The 20,826-nt window shown below is 42.9% G+C and overlaps 1 protein-coding gene across 1 annotated transcript; it reads right to left on the bottom strand.

Moving 5' to 3' along the window:
• Positions 1-1,813: 1,813 nt before the first annotated feature.
• On the bottom strand, positions 1,814-15,773 carry crispld2 (cysteine-rich secretory protein LCCL domain containing 2). The gene is made up of 15 exons (XM_071531208.1): positions 15,636-15,773; positions 12,965-13,353; positions 11,499-11,617; positions 10,645-10,777; positions 8,909-9,024; positions 8,317-8,417; positions 8,005-8,199; positions 7,818-7,878; positions 7,607-7,673; positions 7,387-7,517; positions 7,171-7,214; positions 6,972-7,044; positions 6,633-6,708; positions 5,245-5,375; positions 1,814-3,845 (listed from the first exon to the last, which is right to left on the bottom strand). Exons 2-15 carry the CDS (start codon positions 13,250-13,252, stop codon positions 3,794-3,796), a joined length of 1,587 nt encoding a protein of 528 aa, XP_071387309.1. The 5' UTR covers positions 13,253-13,353; positions 15,636-15,773; the 3' UTR covers positions 1,814-3,793.
• Between the last annotated feature and the right edge of the window lie 5,053 nt (positions 15,774-20,826).

Consider the following 20,826-nt stretch of genomic DNA (forward strand, 5'->3'; position numbering starts at 1 on the left):
CAAATCTTTATCTCCATTGACAATGGGAGTAAAACAGTCATCACATCGTCCAATTGCAGCTGTTTATCAATAAGGTGGCTTGGGCCTGGTCCAAACAGGGCTTAACTGAAACTGAACATCTGCCTCTAATAAAAGCCCTGGAGGTATGCAGAGTGAGTTATTGATGCTTGCAACATTACTCTGGTCTAATCTCTCTCTCTCTCTCTCTCTCTCTCTCTCTCTCTCTCTCTCTCTCTCTCTCTCTCTCTCTCTCTCTCTCTCTCTCCTCAAGAACTAAACTGAACTTTTGTAATAGCACTACACACAGTGGTTATCACAAACTGTACTGCAAGTAACAAACTTCAACTTGGAGTGTGGAATGCAAAATCACAAGACCAAAGTAAAGAGTAAAATGGCCTAGATGAAACATCAGCCCATTGTTAGCTCACTGCATGGAGTGCACTTCTCATAAATCATTCAATAGTCGCCCCGTTGGTATATTATGGCTGTGGTTCTTGAATAAAAGTGATTACTTTAATTCGGTGAGAATGTGTTCCACTCCACCCTACTCTGTCCACAAGAAGCAGAGCCAGGTTAAGAACATGTTCATGGTCAGTGAATTCCCTCCAAAGATAACGGACAAATCCTGGGTGGCCTGGGTCTCCGTTTCATTCATAATGTTCACGCTGGAGATTTTAGCATGCTGCCCTAGTCAAATATCATTTAATAAACCTGTGGGATTGTATCACAGAGGGTATGCAGTCTTTCTTATCTTTTGTGATGCACTGCTCACTCACTGAAGATACAGTCATCTCCATAAGAAGTTGGACAGCTACACATTGCTGATGTTTTAGCTCCATGCTTATTACTTTGGATGTGAATTCAAATGAAGACTTTCAATTTTAATGTGAGGCTATGTTCAGCTATATTGGAAGAACAATTAAAGAACTATATGTCTTTTTGTTATTGGTTCCTTGATTTCATTTCAGGGTGCCAAATGTACTTGAAACATTATGTTCAAAAGAATAGTGAATTTAAATTAGTCAAACATTCATAAATGTTCAGTTCAATGAGATTTGCATTTCCCAGTCTCATGGTATTGTTTAACAAGGGGCAAGGACTGTCAGCGTTGAGGAAATTTGACTAGGGCCCTTTGGCTGTAAACAGAATCAAACTGATTTAGATGTCCAATCTGCAATGCAATGCTCTGTATTTGATGTCAAGTAATCCCAGATTTTAATGAATGCTCTGATTGGTCGACACACATACATTAATTAATGAGATGCCTGTAGTCTGTCAGACAGTAGCCAGCTGGCTGCTTGCCGAACCAGCCAGAATCACAATGCCTCAGTTATGTATTGTTACAACACTGGATATTTGTTACCCAAAGACAAAAATATTCATAGGCAATGGATGGCACAATTAGAGGGAGGGAGGCATTCTGTCCTGCAAATGATGCGGCACATTCTGCAAATCATATCAAAAGTCACTTGGATATGTTGCTCATGTAATGTTGAAGGAAGGAGTGTTACCATTGCTTTATGGACCATTAAGTCACAAACTCACAGGTAAGTGACAAAAGATCAAAAACTGAAAAAATGACAGTCCTTGTGTTAGTTAAGTTGATCTGACTTGTTATCAGAATGCTACTGTGGCCCATAACATTTGCAGAGAATGGAAAATGTTCTTGAGCATAACACATTAACTATGTTTTTATCATTTTTAGTCATTGCACACATCTCTCTGGTCTTTTAATCAAACACAAGCACATATTTTCTAGAATTTGTAATTCATACTTTATTTTCAAATTGTGCAAAAAATAGAGAATCCACCCTTTGCCTGTATAAAAACAATACAAACAGACAGTCAAAACAAATTCACACATTTTTAATTATAACCTCATGGCATAAAGGATGATTCAGAAAAAAACAAATTATAGTATTTACAGTTTCCATAACTGTACAAAACCTTTAACATTTCCCTTAAGACAACCCATATAGAACAGACCTAAATACCGAGCGTAGCGACAGGACTGAGGTAGCATAAAAAAGAGATGAAGCTGAAACAAGCTTAAAGGGAAAGATTTTGAAGTTGTTGTGTTATTTTTCTTGTCCAGGCATTTGTCACATTTTGGCAGGATGTCTTTACACTGAAAACACTCTGTTAGCATTGTTAGTATCCTTAAAGAAACCAACAGGTACTTCTGACTGCAAATTGGCAAGCCTGCTTTTGGCTAATGGTACTAATGTGTAATGTAGGACCTCAACCCGCCCACCAACCCTACAGCAGAATTTCGACTTTATTTACTTTATTTACAGTACCATTGGTTTAAATGAGTGATGCTAAACATGCTAACATGGCATTTTCGTGTGCATTTAAGTGCCAAAACAGAAATATTTCAGAAACCAACATTAAGACAAGTGTATGGTGAAGAAAAATAAACTAAAATTCAAAAGTCGATGCTTCAAGCTAAGTATTAAAAATAGGGTTGTACCAATGGCGACAGCGCCTCAATCCAGTATAGTGATAGACATGTCAGGTCTCTGTCTTCTGCATAAACTGTGTATTATAAATCGCAAATTTTAATATATCAATCGTTCCAAAGTGCATGAACTGCAACTTAAGCTTGCTTGATGAGAAACCTTGGCACACTCACACCTGTGAACAGGGCCTACTCTCTATACAAAAAAATCTCTTTATACCTGAAACATTCGACACATTCATCTGTCTTAGGTGGGGACAAATTTAGCATTTTCCATATATCTTACTCAACCAAACACAGAGACAAGAGAAATTAGGGAATTAAAGGAAAGCACTAAGCATTAATAAATATAAAATGACATATGACTGCTAATCATTTTCAACATCTGTTATCTGTGATTGTCTTTGAATAGATATGCGATTGCCACCATTTTGGAGGCCCATCTGCACCCACTATCATGTAATCCAAAGTGAACTGAGCAGTGTAACACCTTCACTAAATCACCTCCACATGTTTGGCACTGGACGCAACACCAGCCTTCTTAAGGGAAACATTATTTTCCCAGCAGCAGTGCCTGCCACCTGTACACTTCCATTTACCACACTATTTCATACCTTCCTGTGTCTGCCTGACTGGTTCTGGGTCTTTCCAGCCGGCAAAATATCCCTACTCATTGAAATACCATGGGCTGTCCGCTAAACTTATAAATATAATTTAGACTTAGATTTAGTTTCACAGTCTAAATCTTAAAGACTAGAAAAGCATAGAATTGCCAAATAAGCAGAGGAAGGCTATAAAATACAAAATTAGAATAGAGGTCTAATGTTAATATATGGTACTCCATTTTTAAAACAAACAAAATATCATATATATTCTGTACAAAATGATTAAATACAGTGTGATCAGTATACATTCCTGTGTATGAAGACCAATAATTTGATTTTATAATAAGAGCATCCATGTAAACATAATGATTTCTATAAAACATGTCTAATTCAAAACCTAGCTAATGTCAAGACACAGATTCAGCACCAGCTGTTCAAAGCATCTTAATATATCAAAACATTCTGTATTCACAGATTACATACGTCTAAAAAATATCCACATCTGGAGTTAAAAGCTGAGAAAAACGTAAAGGTCCATCATGGCTACTGTTTATTAACTAAGAGGGAAAAGTGTCCATCAATCCGCTGGGAAGTTGTGCTTCCCCTCAAGGTAGGGCACAGAGAGAGAGACAGATGCGTAACCATGGTATCCAACCTGTGGGCACGTCCTGCTCTTCAAGAGCAGATGAGGAGACTCTGTCAGTCTTCTGACTAGCGAGCTGGAGACTCACTCCCTCACAGCAAAGACGCGGAAGGAGCCTCCCTCTGTGTTGCTCTTGCTGCAAAAGAAACAATACAGTAAGGTTATATTTAATGATCATGAGTAAAATAAAACCACTGTCAACTCAAGAAAATACATTCTAATGCACAACATCTCTGTTAAAGTGTGGCTTTTGTGACTTGTTGGAAGTCTGTTGTTTATTGTCCTCACAATCCATACTAAAAATGTATGCAATCAAAGTGTTGACAAGAACTTTGACTTAAAGCATCCACCAATGGCATGTGTTATATTATGTACTGTAGTCCAACCATCTACAGGCCCACAGCAGGGAAGATGGGCTGGGGATATTGGGAAACATGACTCAAACACTGGCTCATTGTTGCTGTATTACTGGCTCTGACCTTTCCAGCTACCACTACTCACTCTTTTTTTTAAAAACTGGATGACTTTGTTATTAGTTCATTAGGGGAGAGACCTTGAAGCTCTGCCATCATCACTAATCATGATAGGCCAGTCCCACTGGTATCAGACCACAGATAATTATCTATATAGGGAAGCACTGACTAAGTGGCTGACAGCATTTCCATCCTCGAGTAATTGGATAGGCTGTGATTACAGCAACAGAAGCCAGTCCAAACTGCCCACCCTGCCACCCCCACTTGATGTTGGCATATGCCACGGCCTCAGCTCTCTCTCAACTGTCACTATTGACCTCCTATCCGAATGCCCCGAGCGGGCCTCAGGAGTTCTGCATTAGATTTCACAGTACTCAAACTCAGATTATTTTGGCCATTCAGCACTTTGCACACTCCATTGAAATGCCTGGGTAAAGTAAGCAAAGATCCCATGTGTGGCCCATCCACAGACCAAACCACACCATTACTCTTACAACCCTACATGCCAATGGACTTGGCCACAAGGGCTTCCTTGCCTAAGCCAGTCTACTAGACCAGGCCACAGACATGAGGATGATGTGAGAAACATGGTGTGCATGGCAGGCACCCACTACATGGAGTATTATAGGAGAAATAAATCAAGGGTATGGCAATCAAAAGACTGCTCTCTCAGTCATACAGTTGTATTTTCGCTTCCATTGTCTATTTCACTTTTAAGACTTCAGAAGCTTAATTTGTATTTATTTTATTTTAGTTGTGTCAGTTTGAGACCTCTGTTAATCTGATGCAACTCTTTGAATTCCCAAGAATCCTTTTACTACACTCCCACAGGCCAAAGATCTGTCTGATCTGTATCATCACTGAGTTGAAGATCAATCATTTAAATGCTTACTCAACAATGTATCAAGCCTACTTGTCCTACATCTGTTTTACAGGCAGATATGTCAAATACAACATAACAATGAAGATAAATATTATCTTCTATCTACAAATGATATAACCAACAACATGAAACACAGGTTTTAAAATTGATTTTGAGTAGATTTTCCTTTCAAGTGGTACCTTTCAGACTGGATGCCATTTTTCAGGACTCCAACATAGTTCTTTTTCTTGTCCAGTGAAATAACGTCCACATAGCCTCCGTCCGCTTTGATCACCCCTGCATGGATGGCTGCTTTACAAATACTGGAGCTCTGTGGGAGGGGGGGGGGGGTGGAATATGGCAAAACATCTTTTTCATTATATTCAAATCTATTTGTAATTCTTCTATTATCAACTACAGTACAAAATATACTGCAGATACACACACATGCTGGCATAGACAGACAGAGAGACACACACACACACACACACACACACACACACACACACACACACACACACACACACACACACACACACATAACATAAGCAGTTGTTCCACAGTCTGAGCCAGAAGCCTGGCTCCAGCACAACAAGACCATAAGCTCTTATCAACAGTCTGGAGCAGCATCATTCATTTTTCTAGTCTAAACACAGATCACACTGCTCATACACTCCGCCCCACCAACCACACTAACCACACAGCTTATCTCTGATGTCTGACCAACATCCAACTTCTACAGAGTTGTAGAAGAACATCTGGGTTCATGCAATTGCCGCATACACCCCTGGGCATATTTCCCATGAGCCAAATTGCTCCTTGACAATGTTGTGATTGTATGTAACTGTTAAGTGACTTTCTGGAGATCTCTGGGAAGCTCTGATCTGTGGCCAGTTGGACATCTAGTGTCAGCAATATCATCCAAGGTGAAACTCCATTAAACATCGACCTCATGTGACCACGCCAGTTGGCAACTCCAACCTGAGCCACAAGAGACCACAATTAGTCTATGTGAATACGCACGCATCGTGCATCTGATAACTTCAGTCTGGAGGGTACTTTACACAGACTAATCCACTTTGAACATGGCTTAGGTGACATTGGAGCAATGATGCAGAAACCAGTCGTGAAATCCTTCCCCTCTCTCTGCTCTAGCTCTGGGCCACAGGCACCCCGGTCTGAGCGAGCCAAGGGAAAGCACCTGTGAGTGGTCAGACCCCGCACTGAGAGACACATTACTGGCAACCACCGGCCCGCCTCGCCATTTCTCCCATTCTCCACGAGTCATGTTCACATTGTAGTTCAAAGGCTATCTGTGGCTGCCTCGCATCACAGCCTGCCCGGTCTCCTAAGAGCTCCGCAGGGCACAGACCGCACTAATCTCTCCAACATAAATCACGTCACAGATCCAGATATCACTCTCTAGAAAGCCGATACACTGAGGCCTTTCTGTCTGAATTGCTAAGATGGAACCGAAGTGGATGGCCTCTATCAAGATGATCTCTGACCTTTGGAGTGTGGTCAGTGATCAGTACCATGTAAAGGTGCATTCTGAACATAATCAGTGGGGAGACAGCACAGTACTTACATCTGTGTAGAAGTTGTTCCCGATTACAGGTGACCAGTAAGAAGGCTGATTCTTGCAGTTGTTTGGACAGAAGACTCTGAAGAAAACATTGGACATTAGTATGAATTTGCAGCAATAATTAAAAGGCCATATTAATGGCAAATAGGTTATGTTTTTCATAGCTGTTTTTTACTTAAATGGTTGCATGCATAGATTCCAGTGATTTTATAGTGTATATATATATTATGTGTATGTATATATATATATATATATATATATAATATAAGACCTTTAAAACCTTTGATTATCTAATTATTACATGCTTTAGTGAGAGATAACATGGTGGATGGGAAAAGGCACCTTGGGCAGTTGGTATAGGGCTTTTTGAAAGGGCAGATTTCAGCCACTGTGGTATAGCAGTCAGCAGACAATTCTGTCACAGAGAGAGGAGAGAAACACTTAATACATTTTTGACTGAAGCTATATACTGTCTGTGAATCCACATACATTTGAAGTATCCATGCTCTAGTTGATTTTGGACAAACAGTGCTTCACTTGCCTTCCACTTTGGCCACCACAAATGCGTTGCTCGCTTTATATTTACTGTAAAAGACATCACAGTAATTAGGACTCAGGAAACCACTGGTTTTCAAGAAATCCACAATTTCACAAAACATGAACAATGGTTTCAGGGAAATGTGTGTTTCATCAGCATTGGTTCAGTAAATGTAATTTCAACATAGGTGACTAACTGTGACCAAGTAGAGACATCTACCTGAAAGATTCAATGCCATTTTTTGTGGCTCTGACAAAGAATGGAAACTTGTCCTTTCTTGTGATGTCGACCAAACCCCCGTTATTATCGATGACGCCAAAATGTATAGCAGCACGGCAAATACTTGATTGCTGAAACAATAAAAAATGAATAGTTAGAAACGTGCATTTATAAATAATTGTATGGTGTAAGATGTTTGATTCACGTTGGACAGACTCACCACATCGTAAAAGAGAGTTCCCCATACTTTTCCTTTCTTATTCAGGCAGTTAGCAGGACAATTATATCTGCAGTTGGAGAATGAGTTGGAGACAGAGTGAGTGAGTTAGTTCTGGATAGGAAGTGCGTGGACACTGGACTAAGAATTAATAGGCACAAGAACATCATGTACATAGAAACTGAATAAAGAACCGTTGTTAAAATAACCTTACCTGTTGCAGGTTGCTCCTCTGCACTTATCTCGCACTCTAGTCTCACACTTAATGTTCTGAGCTGTAAGACAAAAAGCAAAGAAATCAAAACATTTAACAGCATTAGTAGGCAAAATAGGCAAAAATAAAAAAAGACTGGTGAAAAATAAGAAAGTTTGGGGTTATTTGTGAGAATCCCTGTAGCTACCCAGGAAGGTGTTGCTGGGAGTCTTGGGGGTAGAGGGTCTGGAAGTGGTGGGTTTAGGAGTGGAGGGCCTGGACGCTGGTTTCTTCGGGGTGGAGGGCTTGGGTTTGGGGGCCGGCTTGGTGGTAGTGCGAGGCGGCAGTGGAACCTGAGGCTTCTCCACCTCATTCATATCCTCTGTCTCTGAGCGCTGAGAGTCTATAGAGGAAAAACAGAGGGGGTTTGGGTCAGTAATATGCCCCCCCAAAAAGGAAAATCTCACACCTATGTCTCGATGTTAATGTCTTTGAATGAAAACCATATGGGTTTGCTCACCCTTGTAGCAGAGGTTATTCCTGCATCCCCCTCCGTAGCTAGGAGGGCACTGGGAACAAGGGCGGCCATGCTGGTATGGGGCCTCACCGATCCAGTTGCCCCTGCACAAGATCACAATGGACAGCTTGACCGGTGGAAATTAATCATCATTCAAGTGTTACCACGCTCATGGCCTTGCAATTACTCCAGCACCCTTTGCATATGAACAACACTCTTAATAGTCATTAGTCCCATAAACTAATAAAACTGCTCCCTGTTGTCTCTCCGGCTATTAAATCCTGAGGGCCGTCTGGAAAACAAGGGCCTGCTCAGCTCCTATTTTTCTTTCCCCTTCCTTCATTATTTTTCTATTCTGACTTCTTGTGGAATTTTAATGGCCCCAATATGTCATACATACTTCTTAGACAAACACTTGAACAGGAACACTGGACAGGCAAAAATCAACCCCCCACCACATATCTGCACTAATGCTATATTAGGTACCCACACACTGTAGCATATGTCAATACTGTAAGGAGAGAGAATGTAAACAAGAATCAAGAGACCAGAGATGTTGTTGAATGGTGGAATGTGGGAGAAATATCGATCTTACTTGGGGGAGTAGTTGCACACAAGGTAAACGGCATTCTCCCATACGTCTCCCCACACATTCATCCTTGAGCACACGTGCACAGCACAGCCCACTCGATTAGTGGTTGCCCAGACCAGCTGTAAAGGGGAAGTAAAAAAAAATGGCCAGTGTTAGCACAAAATAAAACTACTGAATGAGGTGGTTCTGCATGTCTGTGAGAAAAGCAGTCAGAAAAGAGTAGGAAGCACCATAAACTATGGACCTTTCACCCTGGTCTTCTTGCCTCACCTCTCTCAACCCCCATAGATCTGTCTATCTGTCTGTCTTTTCAGATGAAGCATATCCCAAACTGGAATGGCAGTCAGATTAATGGCCACAGGGGCTTCTGGGAGTGTCTGGTCTTTCATTCTGCCCCAGTCCGAGATGCACATCATGTGTGAACAGTTTGCTTTCTGTGACACCACGATGATCACTCCCTTTTACTCAGTGCGAATGGAAAGAAATGGCAGTTTTTAAGATCTTAGATCGAACAAAGGGAAGTCTGGGTAGGCCCAACACTGTCCTCCGTCAAATAAAAAGCCTCATTAAATGAAAAGCTACTCCAGTGATGTTGGTGATACAGATGAATAATGTGCCATCCAACACCTAATATAACACAGCATGTTCCAAAACTCATCCTTACTTTCCTCCCAACTCTAAAAAATCCATTCTCTTCCTTCTCAGGAATGTTTGTCTCTTTCCTGGGACAGTGAGAGGCCACTGGAAGCAATGAGTCAGCACAGGCAGCACTCTGATGTGTGTTGAGTGCTGGTAGTAAAGCTCAATGTAATGTCTAACTCCAAAAGGCGAGACTCTTTGGACCCTTTGGAGCTATCCCTGCAGAGGTAGTTGGGGAGTGTGACTGACCGGACCACAGATACATTAGTATTTCCAGTAAACGAAAGAGAAGCGAGGTGATGATGCTCAGGTCTGGCATCATCCCCTTCTTTGCAGCATCTTCAAAGGAATCCAGGTCAAGCAGTGAGATGTCTGGTGTGTCTGGAAATGACTACCAGATGCCAGTGATCGGGTTTCAGGGTGAAGGCAGAGGGAGGAGTAGGGTTGTTTTCACAAACTCATCCCAGCTACAAAGTAAAGTCTATGGGAAGAAGAGGCCAGTTCTTCCGATCTGTCCCCATTTCTTCTTAACGTGTTTCTCCATTTCCCCCTCCGCTCCTCTCTCTGTCCTTCCCTCCCATCTGTTTCCATTACTCTCTCATTTTCTGTTCATCCCTCTCTGTCCATCTCACTCTTGTCATCCTGGTTTTCACTTTCTCTACCAGTTACTATTTCCATGCCTGTCATTAAACCCCCCTGTCCCTCCCTCCACCACTGTGGCCCCAGTGCAATTACAATCTAGGGTCTGCTTACTGCTGTGTGACATCATACACCAAAAGGAGAGGCTGCACCGCACATGTTGTTGCACCCAGCAACACCTGTGACGTGACATATGTTCTGCATTACAGGTGAAGAGACAACACATGACCTGATGCTGCACAGACTCTGTTATAGATATAGTTGAAATGATATGGTTCAAAGGGATCTTGAAAAATACAATTCAAGGTAAAATTAAACCCGCATGGGAGCCAAACTTCCCTTGTGCTGACAGATAACTGATCAGGTTAAGAATAAGCTCGTAACTCAATCACTAGCAGTTCTTTGATCCTGAGCTCCATTACCTTATTTTCACTGACTCTCCTCCTTTAATGTTGTCTCACCTGGGTGTAATGGGTGCACATGGGTCCTGAGCAGCGGTCTGGACACCAGGGGTTGCACTCATGAGAGTAGGGATAGGTGTAGTCTTTCACCTCATCATACCAGGCCTGGACATGGTAGGAAGGGGAGCGGTATCTGTAAGGCGCATTCCCACACACACGCACACACACACACACATACACAGAGACAAACAGTAGACTCAGTCTCAGGCCGTCCAGGTACCAGGGGCAAAAGGGAAATATCTGAGGGAGCTGCCAGGTGCTTTGGCTGGACTTGAGACACGCTGCACGAGCCTCCCTGCCCCTCCCCTTCCCTCAGGCCTCAAATGATGAGTCTGGTTTTGACCTGGCACACAAAACGACAGCCTGTTCCCCTCCATAACAGGGGAAATCAAATCAGGCTGAAAAAAAAACACACACACAGCAAACCTAAACATGGCTCTGCAGCCTGACAAATCAATTCTAGGCCTTATTGTAAACATCTCTTTTTACGGTATTGAAAAGTGCTGAGCTTCTAAATGGGCAGTCGAGGGGAGAGTAGGAAAAAAAGGAATCCATGTCGGGGCTGCTGGCATAGGAAGAGAGAGGGAGAGAGGGAGGGAGAGAGGGAGGGATGGGGCTGTGAGAATGAGAGCAGATTCCTGGAAGGGCACCTGCTGAGGTAGGCACACGGCGTCATACACAGAGTCCTACTGTCAGACAGCGGTGTCCAGTATCTACTCCAATACACACACACACACACACACACACTTATTCACACATACACCAACCTTGACAGACTTGCACAGACTAGAACTCCCCACTGCATGCACCTCACAGATAGAACAGCTGACCAGCGGTGTGTTAGTGCACCTCACCTGCCCCAGTGCACGGCCAGGTTCTGCCCAATAGACATGAGCAGGTCCTGAGGTCCGTGGTCCCACTGACACTGCTCCCCCCAGTGAGTGGCAGACCGTTCCAACTCATCGTCCCATTCCTGGACACATAAAAAAACAACACAACGTCTCACACACATCATCCAGGATATCAAAAGGAATTCACTTATAAGGTAAAAAAAACAGATATGCTTCACATTTCAGTATTCACCTGCCGTTGGTTTGAGATTATGCACGGTTTTATGCAGCTGTATAATCCACAACTTGTTCTGACTCAGTAACTACCTAACCACAACCTGTTCAAGGCCTCCGCTCCTGTGCTGCCTTCCCAAGGAGTTGAAACTGAGCTGGATACAAGTACAACATTAACTTTAGACAGGGGACATTTGAGTGGAGCAGCTGGCGCCTGGCCCTGGTCCACTACAAATCTCCAGCAATCACAGCTGAATTATCCACATTTCCTGAGTGGGTTTCTTTACAGTTGTGGAGAGGAGGGTGGAAAGAGGAGATGACACCTAACTCTCACCACGTAGGGATGAGAAGGGGGGGGGGGATTCAGTACAGCATGGCCCCTCACAGGACATCACCTCAGTAAATTTCCAGCCCTGTGGTGGTCGCTAAAGCATGCACACATACACTCGCACAGACACCAGCGCAACCCCAAGCACACACACACAGCTTGTTCCCAGAGATTTGAAAAAAACACTAGGCAGAGTAAAACTTCAGACACTTTCCTCCCCAGTTCTTCCACCACTGCCCCTCTCAAATTTTTGGACCTAGTGCTTTTCAACATCCCTCTCTGTGTCTCAAAGATAATCCCCTTTCCTACTTCACCCATTAATGTGCCACGTAGTCCTATAATTTTCCTTGTCTGGTCTTATTCCTCCTGTCCTCCTTTGACCCAGCCCTCCTCGCCTCCCTCCCTTGCTCTCTTCTCCAGCACTGCGCTGTTTGCAGGTAGGATCGAGTCAGCGTTATTATCCTCCCTTGTAAAAGAGCAAGTAGCACAGCAGGCTGGCAATAGCTCGCCATCATGAGATCATGTTTCCAGCAGAGAGAAATGTTGTTTTATTAAAGCAGCACCTCATTTAGGTAGAATATCAAACATCGAACCATAATCACCTCATTTTAGGGTTCAATGTTGCTAACACATTAAAATAAATAACAGACCTTCAGTGAGGTGCAGCAAAAGACTGATGCTGATATGTCCTAATTATCTTAGTCCACTCTGTGCTCCTGTTTCTGATCTAATTTGTGATCGTTTTTTATTGTACATATTTTACTATTTTTGTATTTTCTACTGTATTGTATGTTTATTGTGTAACTGCAATTTCTTGGCCAGGTCTCCCTTGGAAAAGAGATTTTGAATCTCAGTGGGACTTCCTGGTAAAATAAAGGCTAAATAAATAAATAAAATAAGGTAACAGGGGTGGAGGGGCATGTCTCACCATGTACTCCATGTTGGAGGCAGTGGGGTAGACTCCTCCCCTCAGCTTGTTGTGCAGCTGGAGGATCTCCTCGCGGTCCGACCAACGGATGGCACGTCGGGTCCTACTGCCTGTTGTGTTGCTGGAGCTGTTCTGGTCCGCTTCCTCCTGGTAGCGGCTCAGCAGCTGCCTGAGCTCTTTGGAGTCAGGCAGCATGAGAGCTGCCGAGTCTCTGGCACACAACAGCAGGAGGGACAGGGAGAGGGAGAGGGAGAGGACAGGGAGCCAGGCCATGGCAGCAGAGGTCATCTTGACACTTTGGCTGTCTGGATGTCGGGACGGGACTTTCAGATTGCAGTACACAGTAGTTTTGTGTGAATGCTGCTGCTGCTCAGTGCCCCAGACACAACCTGCAGGGAGGAAACATTCTGTGAGTTTTCCCTCACTGTGTGAGCCAACAAGGCAGAGCACAGATTTTAACACATGGCCAAACAGATCACTAAGCTAACGTCGGAAGTACTTCATCATACTCAATTTAGTGCACACACACATGCACAAGCACGCATAGACATGTCCAATTTCATACACACTTTGTACAAAGCATGGGACAGCAACAATTTCCATCAATGGCTGTCACCTGCCTCTCTCATTTGTATTTTCAAGAGTGAGAATCATAACAAATACAGTCTCTGCACCGACACAGCATAGAACCTCACTGTATTAAATCTAACAACACAGTATTATCATGACATGCATAGCAAGATTGTGCAACTATTAATGAGCCATTCTCTAATTTTGAGATTAGCTTCACAGCTCTTCCAATTAACACCAAATAACACAATGGTGGCACGATTAACCCACCAGTTTTATTCCATATCCGAAAGATAAACTCTGTCTCAAAGGATTTGAACAATCAGGCAAAGGCTCAGTTTATTCACCCCTCTGTATCTGGTTATCATCATTTTAGTCAAAGAGCCTTGCTGCACAGTAATAATATAGCTATTACCATGCTCCCAAAGAATAACTAATTAAAATCTGCCATAGACAACTGAACTCCATTATTAATGCCTAGTTACTGGCTCACAAAGAAAAACTATGTATTAATGAAATGCAAATTCTGTCTGTATTCAGGCCTTTTGAGGCATATGACCAGCTGGTAAAATATAGCATTGACTTTGCTTTGGACTTGTTGCAGTATAGCTAAGATACTGAGAAATAGTGTCCAGCTCTTCCTGACAACACCTTCATCATCATCTATAAAGACTCTCTCTGATTATTTCCTGACGAAGCTGGGCAGCAGGGGGGGTAGTGAGGAGGATCTGGGTTCAAGCCCTCGTGTCGGCAAGCGGTCACCCTGCTGAACTGTCTTTGAGCAAGATACTGCATTCCTAACACATCCAGGGGCACTGGGCCTATTCTGACCTCTGACCTCCCTTTGGAGGGGGCAAGCAAAAAGAGGATTCCCTTACAGAACAGAGATCAATCAAATATCACATTATTAATAAAATCATCGACAACAAAATTACATTCGATAGATTAGTATCGATAGAGAGAAGAGAGAGGGAGGCAGAGAAGAGAAGCAGCTGGTCAATGAGATCAGAGAAGAAAGAATAAACCAAGTCCTAGCACTGGTTGCTCTCTCCTTGAATCCCTTCACCTCTCTCCCTCTGGCTGAGAAGGCGGCTTGAGGTCTGGCTCCGGCTCTGTGTCAACACGCTGTGCCAGCTCTGGGCACTGGGAGCCAGCCGGCAGCTGAGGCACCACACCCTGCTCCCTGTGCCCCTTTTCACACTCAAACTCTACCGCTTTTTTCTGTCTGGGCCCTTCTCATTGCTCTAATGAATTTTATACCAGAGTGGCAGACGGAGCAGAAGACACGGACACACACACATAATGCACGTGCACGTGTTGCCCTGCCCATGAGAACAGAGTCCTTCTTGCCACAGCTGGACTCCCATCTGATCTGGTGGCTGAAGAGAGACTAACCTCCAGCAGTCCCAAAGACACCACAAGGTGGCATGTAAACACAACTCCTGTCACACAATATATTCTGACTTTAATATACATAATGTTTACATGCCAATGAGCGCTGTAAGAAATTGGCATTAAGCCAAGGATCCTGATCTGAAAGGATTTTGCCCCAAGCACCTTCATGTGTGTAGATTTTTTAATTGTATTTGAAATACGGCTTATTGCACATACAGTTTATTTAGAATCTAGCAGGCACATTTTGAAATACCTGCTTTGCTGGTATATTTTCCACTATGGTAACACTGGACTCCCATTGACATTTTCCCCACTGAGGCATGATTGCAGACTCACAATGAATGGCAGTGTCTTGCCAACAGCCTCTTTTACTATGGCATGGTTTGTAACCCACCATTTAAGTATCTAAATTGTTCTTCTCATAAAAAGAGGAGGGGGAGTTGACTTGCTTGTAAATGAAAGATGGCCATAGCCTCATTCACACATAACTCTCTCTCTCTCTCTCTCTCTCTCTCTCTCTCTGAGGGTGTGTGGAGGCCAATAATGTAATGTTAGCAACACCAGCCAAGAAAACAGCATATCGCATCACCATCTTATCATTTTTGCTGCAATTTCATGAGAGAAACACTCAAAACCCCCATTCAGCACAGCACAACAAAATACTATATCACATTCAAAACTGTGTTATGTGTGTTATCTTTCTTACCTCTATCTCAGCCCTGCAAGTATCCAGTTGCTTGGGTATTTCGGCGCACCAAGTGTCTTGCTCTGGTCCGCTGGTAAAGGTATATTCCCTTGTGTGAGGATCTGGCTGCTGCTGCTGAGCTGTTTTGCCTGTTGGCGGTGTTCCTGAAGGGCAAAGGAACTCTGTAACTTCTGAGCGTCTTGGAGAGCCTTATATAGCGAAGGAGACCCCCTCAGGAAGAGAGAGAGAAAAAAAAACTTACTCAGTCTCCTCTCACTCCCCCACTCGCCAGCCTCCCTAAAGTAGGCTATGTTCTTGGCAAACAGCAGGCAGCTCTCTGACGAGTAATGTCGGCAGGAAAACACAAATAATGTAAATCACCGGGCTGTGTCATACGAGTCAGCAGCGCGCGGTGATTTCTACTCTGAATCACGTTTGGGTGACTTTTATTAGGCCACTCTGACGTGTATCTAAAGAGTCAGATAGACACACTTTAATAAACACAGTAACAATCGTATAAGTGGGGCAGTAGTGAACCCCTCAACCGGAGGACCGGGTTCAAGCCCCCCCGCATCGACAAGCATCCGCCCTGCTGAGTTGACTAAGTTTTTTACTGATCCCTTAGGCGGCAATAAAACACACTGAATGATGGGAATAATCTGCAGTTTAATTCAGTAAAAGAAACATGATAGCAATAGATTTTAAAGGATTGAAAATTTATTGTATGTTTTATTAGAAGTGTCTACATTTGATATAATGGCTTTTGCATCTACAGTATAGTCTACCTGGGATCACTTGCATGTGTGATTCCAGGGGGTCTAGAGGAAAATTTGAATAGTTTAAGTTCATGGTGATTTCATTCATTAGTATTCATTGGATATTAATTCATTAGATTCATTGTATGTATAATAATGACTATTCTGACTAGATTCACTCTTCCCACTGTTATCACCCCACTGACACTATAGACAAAGGAGTATCAAACACTATCACCTGCACACTCTCGGCCCTCTATGGAACCTCGTTTACACCCCTTGAATACACAAAAACTTAGATAGGCAACAAAAATCTTAGATAGGCGCCCCTGTAAAAATTATGATCAAATGAGGGTCTGCAGTCTAAAACGGTTCTATTTTGGGGTCCGGACATGAAAAAGTTTGAGAGCCCCTGCTGTAGATAAATGGGGAATCCATAAATATGTTTTTGATGGCTAGACCACCATCCAAATGGGAATCAAAGGTGGAATTCTACAGGTCCGCATCAAACCAGCTGTGCTGACATGCCATCATCCTCACTGTGATTCTGCCAAACAGCACTAACCCTGTATCATAAATAATGTTGCCCAAACAAGTGGCGCACCTGGGGTGCAATATTCTACTGTACATACCAAACTAAAACAGACCTAATCATATCAGATCCTGTGGAATAAGATAGACGTGTGGCTGTAAGGATCCAGTCTTGGGTCATGATAAGACAATGTAAACATACAGTAAGAATAAAAGGAGCAACAACAAGTTTGCTTGTGCCAGCCAGATAAAGTGAACAGGCCTGCATTTGGATCTGCATCACACAAAAGGCCCATCAATGAATACGGTATAAATATAGGATATACACCAGAGGTTATGACAGGTGTTACAGTGGATAAGGATGAGGCTGGCCTGCTAGACCGGGAAGAGAGCTGGCACAAGGAACCCAAGGATCCTCATGTGCTGAAAATAGGCTTCATCATGTTGTCACTGGCATGTCTCCTAACTTACCCTGCAGAAGGCTAGCTGTCTTGTGACCCAAATAGTTTACATTTCTATCTGTCATGAGCTTCAGATCTCTCTGAAACATCTCACATATTTACAAAAACACATCCACTCAAAAGGAATCCCAACAACTGAACCGTTACACATAGAAACTTTTTTTTTTCTTGTGGAATTTGCCAGTATATGGTCTGCAGTCAGTCAAAATACATGTTTAACAGGAAGTCTGCCCAGCGTTACACCCATCTGCTTTCTTTCTTGAATTTCCTTCAGAGATGTAACTATGGTCTACTGACAGATGTTCATAGGAAAATAACAGTGTCTGTGAGGAAAGACCGACCCTATCTTTGAGACACAAGAAAATGGGTCTTTGATCCCTGTAATCCTTAGAGGAAAGCTAGGATGCTCAGCTCTGCCTTCGGATAACCTCATGTGGTCAGTCTCTACATTGCTATGCAAAAAGCCTGAAAATAATATACTCTGAGACGACATGTGGTGGACAAACGTAACAATATATGAATATCAAGTACCTAACAAGAAGTAGGGCCAGCCTTTGCCTTGAGAACAGCTTCAGTTCTCATACTGTCATACAACTCATGAATTGTGTGTAGTGGGATATTAGAGCATTCCTCAAGAAGAAAAGCCTCTATTTCTTTGTGGGATGAAGGAAATAGGAATCTACTTCTCACTCCAGAATTTCCCTTAAAGGTTAAATGATGTTTAGATCTGGTGTTAGGGGAGGCCATGGAAGGAATTTGAATTGATCCAAGTGTTCATTAAGCCACTCTTGAATGTGTTTAGCAGTGGGTATGGAGGCATTTTGTATCTTGGAATTTATGAACATCATGAGTGAGCAGAGCCTGTACCAGCGGGTGCTCCTGGTCCTGTAAAATAGCCTCATATTCCTTGCAGATTATGCAGAACAATCATTGGATCCTAATGATTTATGAGATGGCTGCCCTCACCATTACAGATCCACCGCCATGTTTAACAGTTGGCAGCAGATGTTGTGGGTTGAAGGCATCATTTGGCTTTCTCTACATAAACTCATCTGGATGTAGGAAAAAGGGTGAAAGATGACTCCTCAGAACATTATTTATTACTGTTTTGTGCTCCTTACACAAGGTCATGTCTTTGTGCAGTGGCCTTGGATACAAGTGGTTTCCAAACGGCAGCCCAACCATACATAATAGCTTTGTGATGCTTGTGATGTAGAGTTTTTGTAGAGACTGTCACAGAGGTGTTGATTTAATTCTGTGGTCATTTTTGAGGCTGTAGTGTGATTTTTGTCAACTATACTGTTAGGTTTCCATCTATTACTGTTGCTGAGCAACCAGCGACCAGCGTTCCTCTTTGCTCATGCATGCTCAAAATTGTTCCCCTTGTCACATTAAATAATTTAACAGTTTTTGTGACTGATGCACTATGTGGGCACAGACTTTTGACCTGTTTGGAACTCTGTTTTTTTGCAACATGTTTGGAAAACTCATGCACAAAAGTGGTGATTGACGGACCTTTTTAAGCCGTCGCTGCTATTTGGCTTTCATGACTCATCTGTGTAGCTGCCTCTATAACTGATGTACTTACCGCAAAGTTAAAAGCCCCTTTTCATGTGGGGTTTCTGTTATTTTGTCCAGCCCTTGTTTGTATGTATGCTTCTATGTGTGTATATTCTGAGATCACAATACAAATGAGACTTTGTTTCCTAAGATGCCAGAATGGTGGGCTTAAGTGGATTTTCAGGGTTATAATTTTTAAAAATAAAGGTAAACCAAAGTGAAACCAACTGTCTGCACTTCTTGGTCCTAAAGCAGTCCTTTCAACAGTGTGACAAAGGTTAAAAACAATCATTAAAGTCAACTGAAGATTTTCCAGTACATTCAGGCTGACTGTACTTGATCATTACATTCTATGTCCAGTAGAGGGCGTTCTTCTCTGAAGCAGAATTCATCTACTCATCTCCACCAACCTTGCAGACATAATTCAGACCAGAACTGATGGAAATTTAAGACTCACAATTCTGCAATTAGTCTCTGTTGAAGGTTAAGACAAGAGAAGAAGCATTACACAACTTGACCATCCGTTTTCACTTTTTGTCATTATGTAATGATGATGGTGGGACCCTGGTGGTGCTCTTTTTGTAAAGTTCAAGTCCGAAGACACAACCATGACACAGGCTGAGAGTTGCATGTGCCCACCATTCAATACACATCCCCCCTGCACACGCAGACACACACACACACACTCACTCCAGGACTGTTCCCCATACAGCACTGTTTATTTGGACAGGGGCGATGGAGGTCCTTGAAACTCTGGTTGCCATAATGTTTACTTCCCTTAGTAACTGTGGAGTGCTGTTGAACCCCTAAACAAGAGGCACAAAATTGATGAAGCTTCTTGGGAGGAAATGAGAGGCAGAGGGAGAAAGAGGAGATGGAGTGAAAAGACCATATGGTGTACTCGGCCGATTATAAAACAAATCAATGGGTGGATTGTAATGGAACAGGCAAATGCACACATTCACTTCTGTGAGTATCGAGAGTTTATGGAAGGACAGATTAGTTGAGTGTTAGGCATACAAGCTGAGGAAGTGAGTAGGGAGAAGGTGCATTATAGAGAGGCCAGTATAGCATGAGCGCATGCCTGGCATTCCAGCTTCAAGGCCAGTTGTTTGGCCGAGATACTCTTGAGCCAACAATCGTGGGAGAAGTAACTGCGATTCAACATAATATAACGTTTTTAAGGGAGACCATGTGCCTTCCTCTCTGTTTCAGTGACTCGGTACCCTTGAACAGGTTACTACAGGGTGAAAACGGATGTCTCCTGCCTTCTAATGTACAAGTCATGAAAGCGGATAGGCTGAGGAATACACTTGGAAGAGGATGAGTTGATAGGGGAGCAGATAACCATACAAGTGCGACAAGGCACCATTGTTCTCCTGTCTGCTGCGTACATACATGTGTGATGACTTTGTGGCTCCAAAGCAGCACTCAATCTTAGGATGATCTTCCTTGTGAACAATTCTTTTGATCACTGGTGCTTTAATCACCTAAAACGGCACAATAACAGGCTCGTATAAAGGCACGATAACATGTACAGTCATCCCCAATCTGTAGGAATTCTTTGTTCTATGCCTGGGTGAACACCACAATAATGTGTCCATTAGAAATTACTGGCTTGTGTTGAGAAATATGTCCTGCGTAGTTAGACCCAACCACTCAAGAGTCTTAAAAAGGCAAAAGCAACCATTACAGTCCATCATTCCTCAGAGTGGCTGAAAGAGATACTTCTGAGTATAGGTGGTCTATCAGTGGGTGTCCAGGGCTGTAATTTGCCCTCCATGCTGTGGGCCTATAAAAAGGTGATCTTTTAGTTGCGTCGTGACATTAACAAGGAAAATACTACACTTGATGATATGTTTAAGTTTGAGAGCAAAACCACACTCTGCATCTCAGCGGATGGCC

The sequence above is a fragment of the Centroberyx affinis genome, unplaced genomic scaffold, assembly GCF_046629955.1.
Source record: "Centroberyx affinis isolate AG114_WGS23_722 - 3 ecotype Tasmania unplaced genomic scaffold, CSIRO-AGI_Caff_v1 ptg002057l_1, whole genome shotgun sequence".
Lineage (NCBI taxonomy): Eukaryota > Metazoa > Chordata > Actinopteri > Beryciformes > Berycidae > Centroberyx > Centroberyx affinis.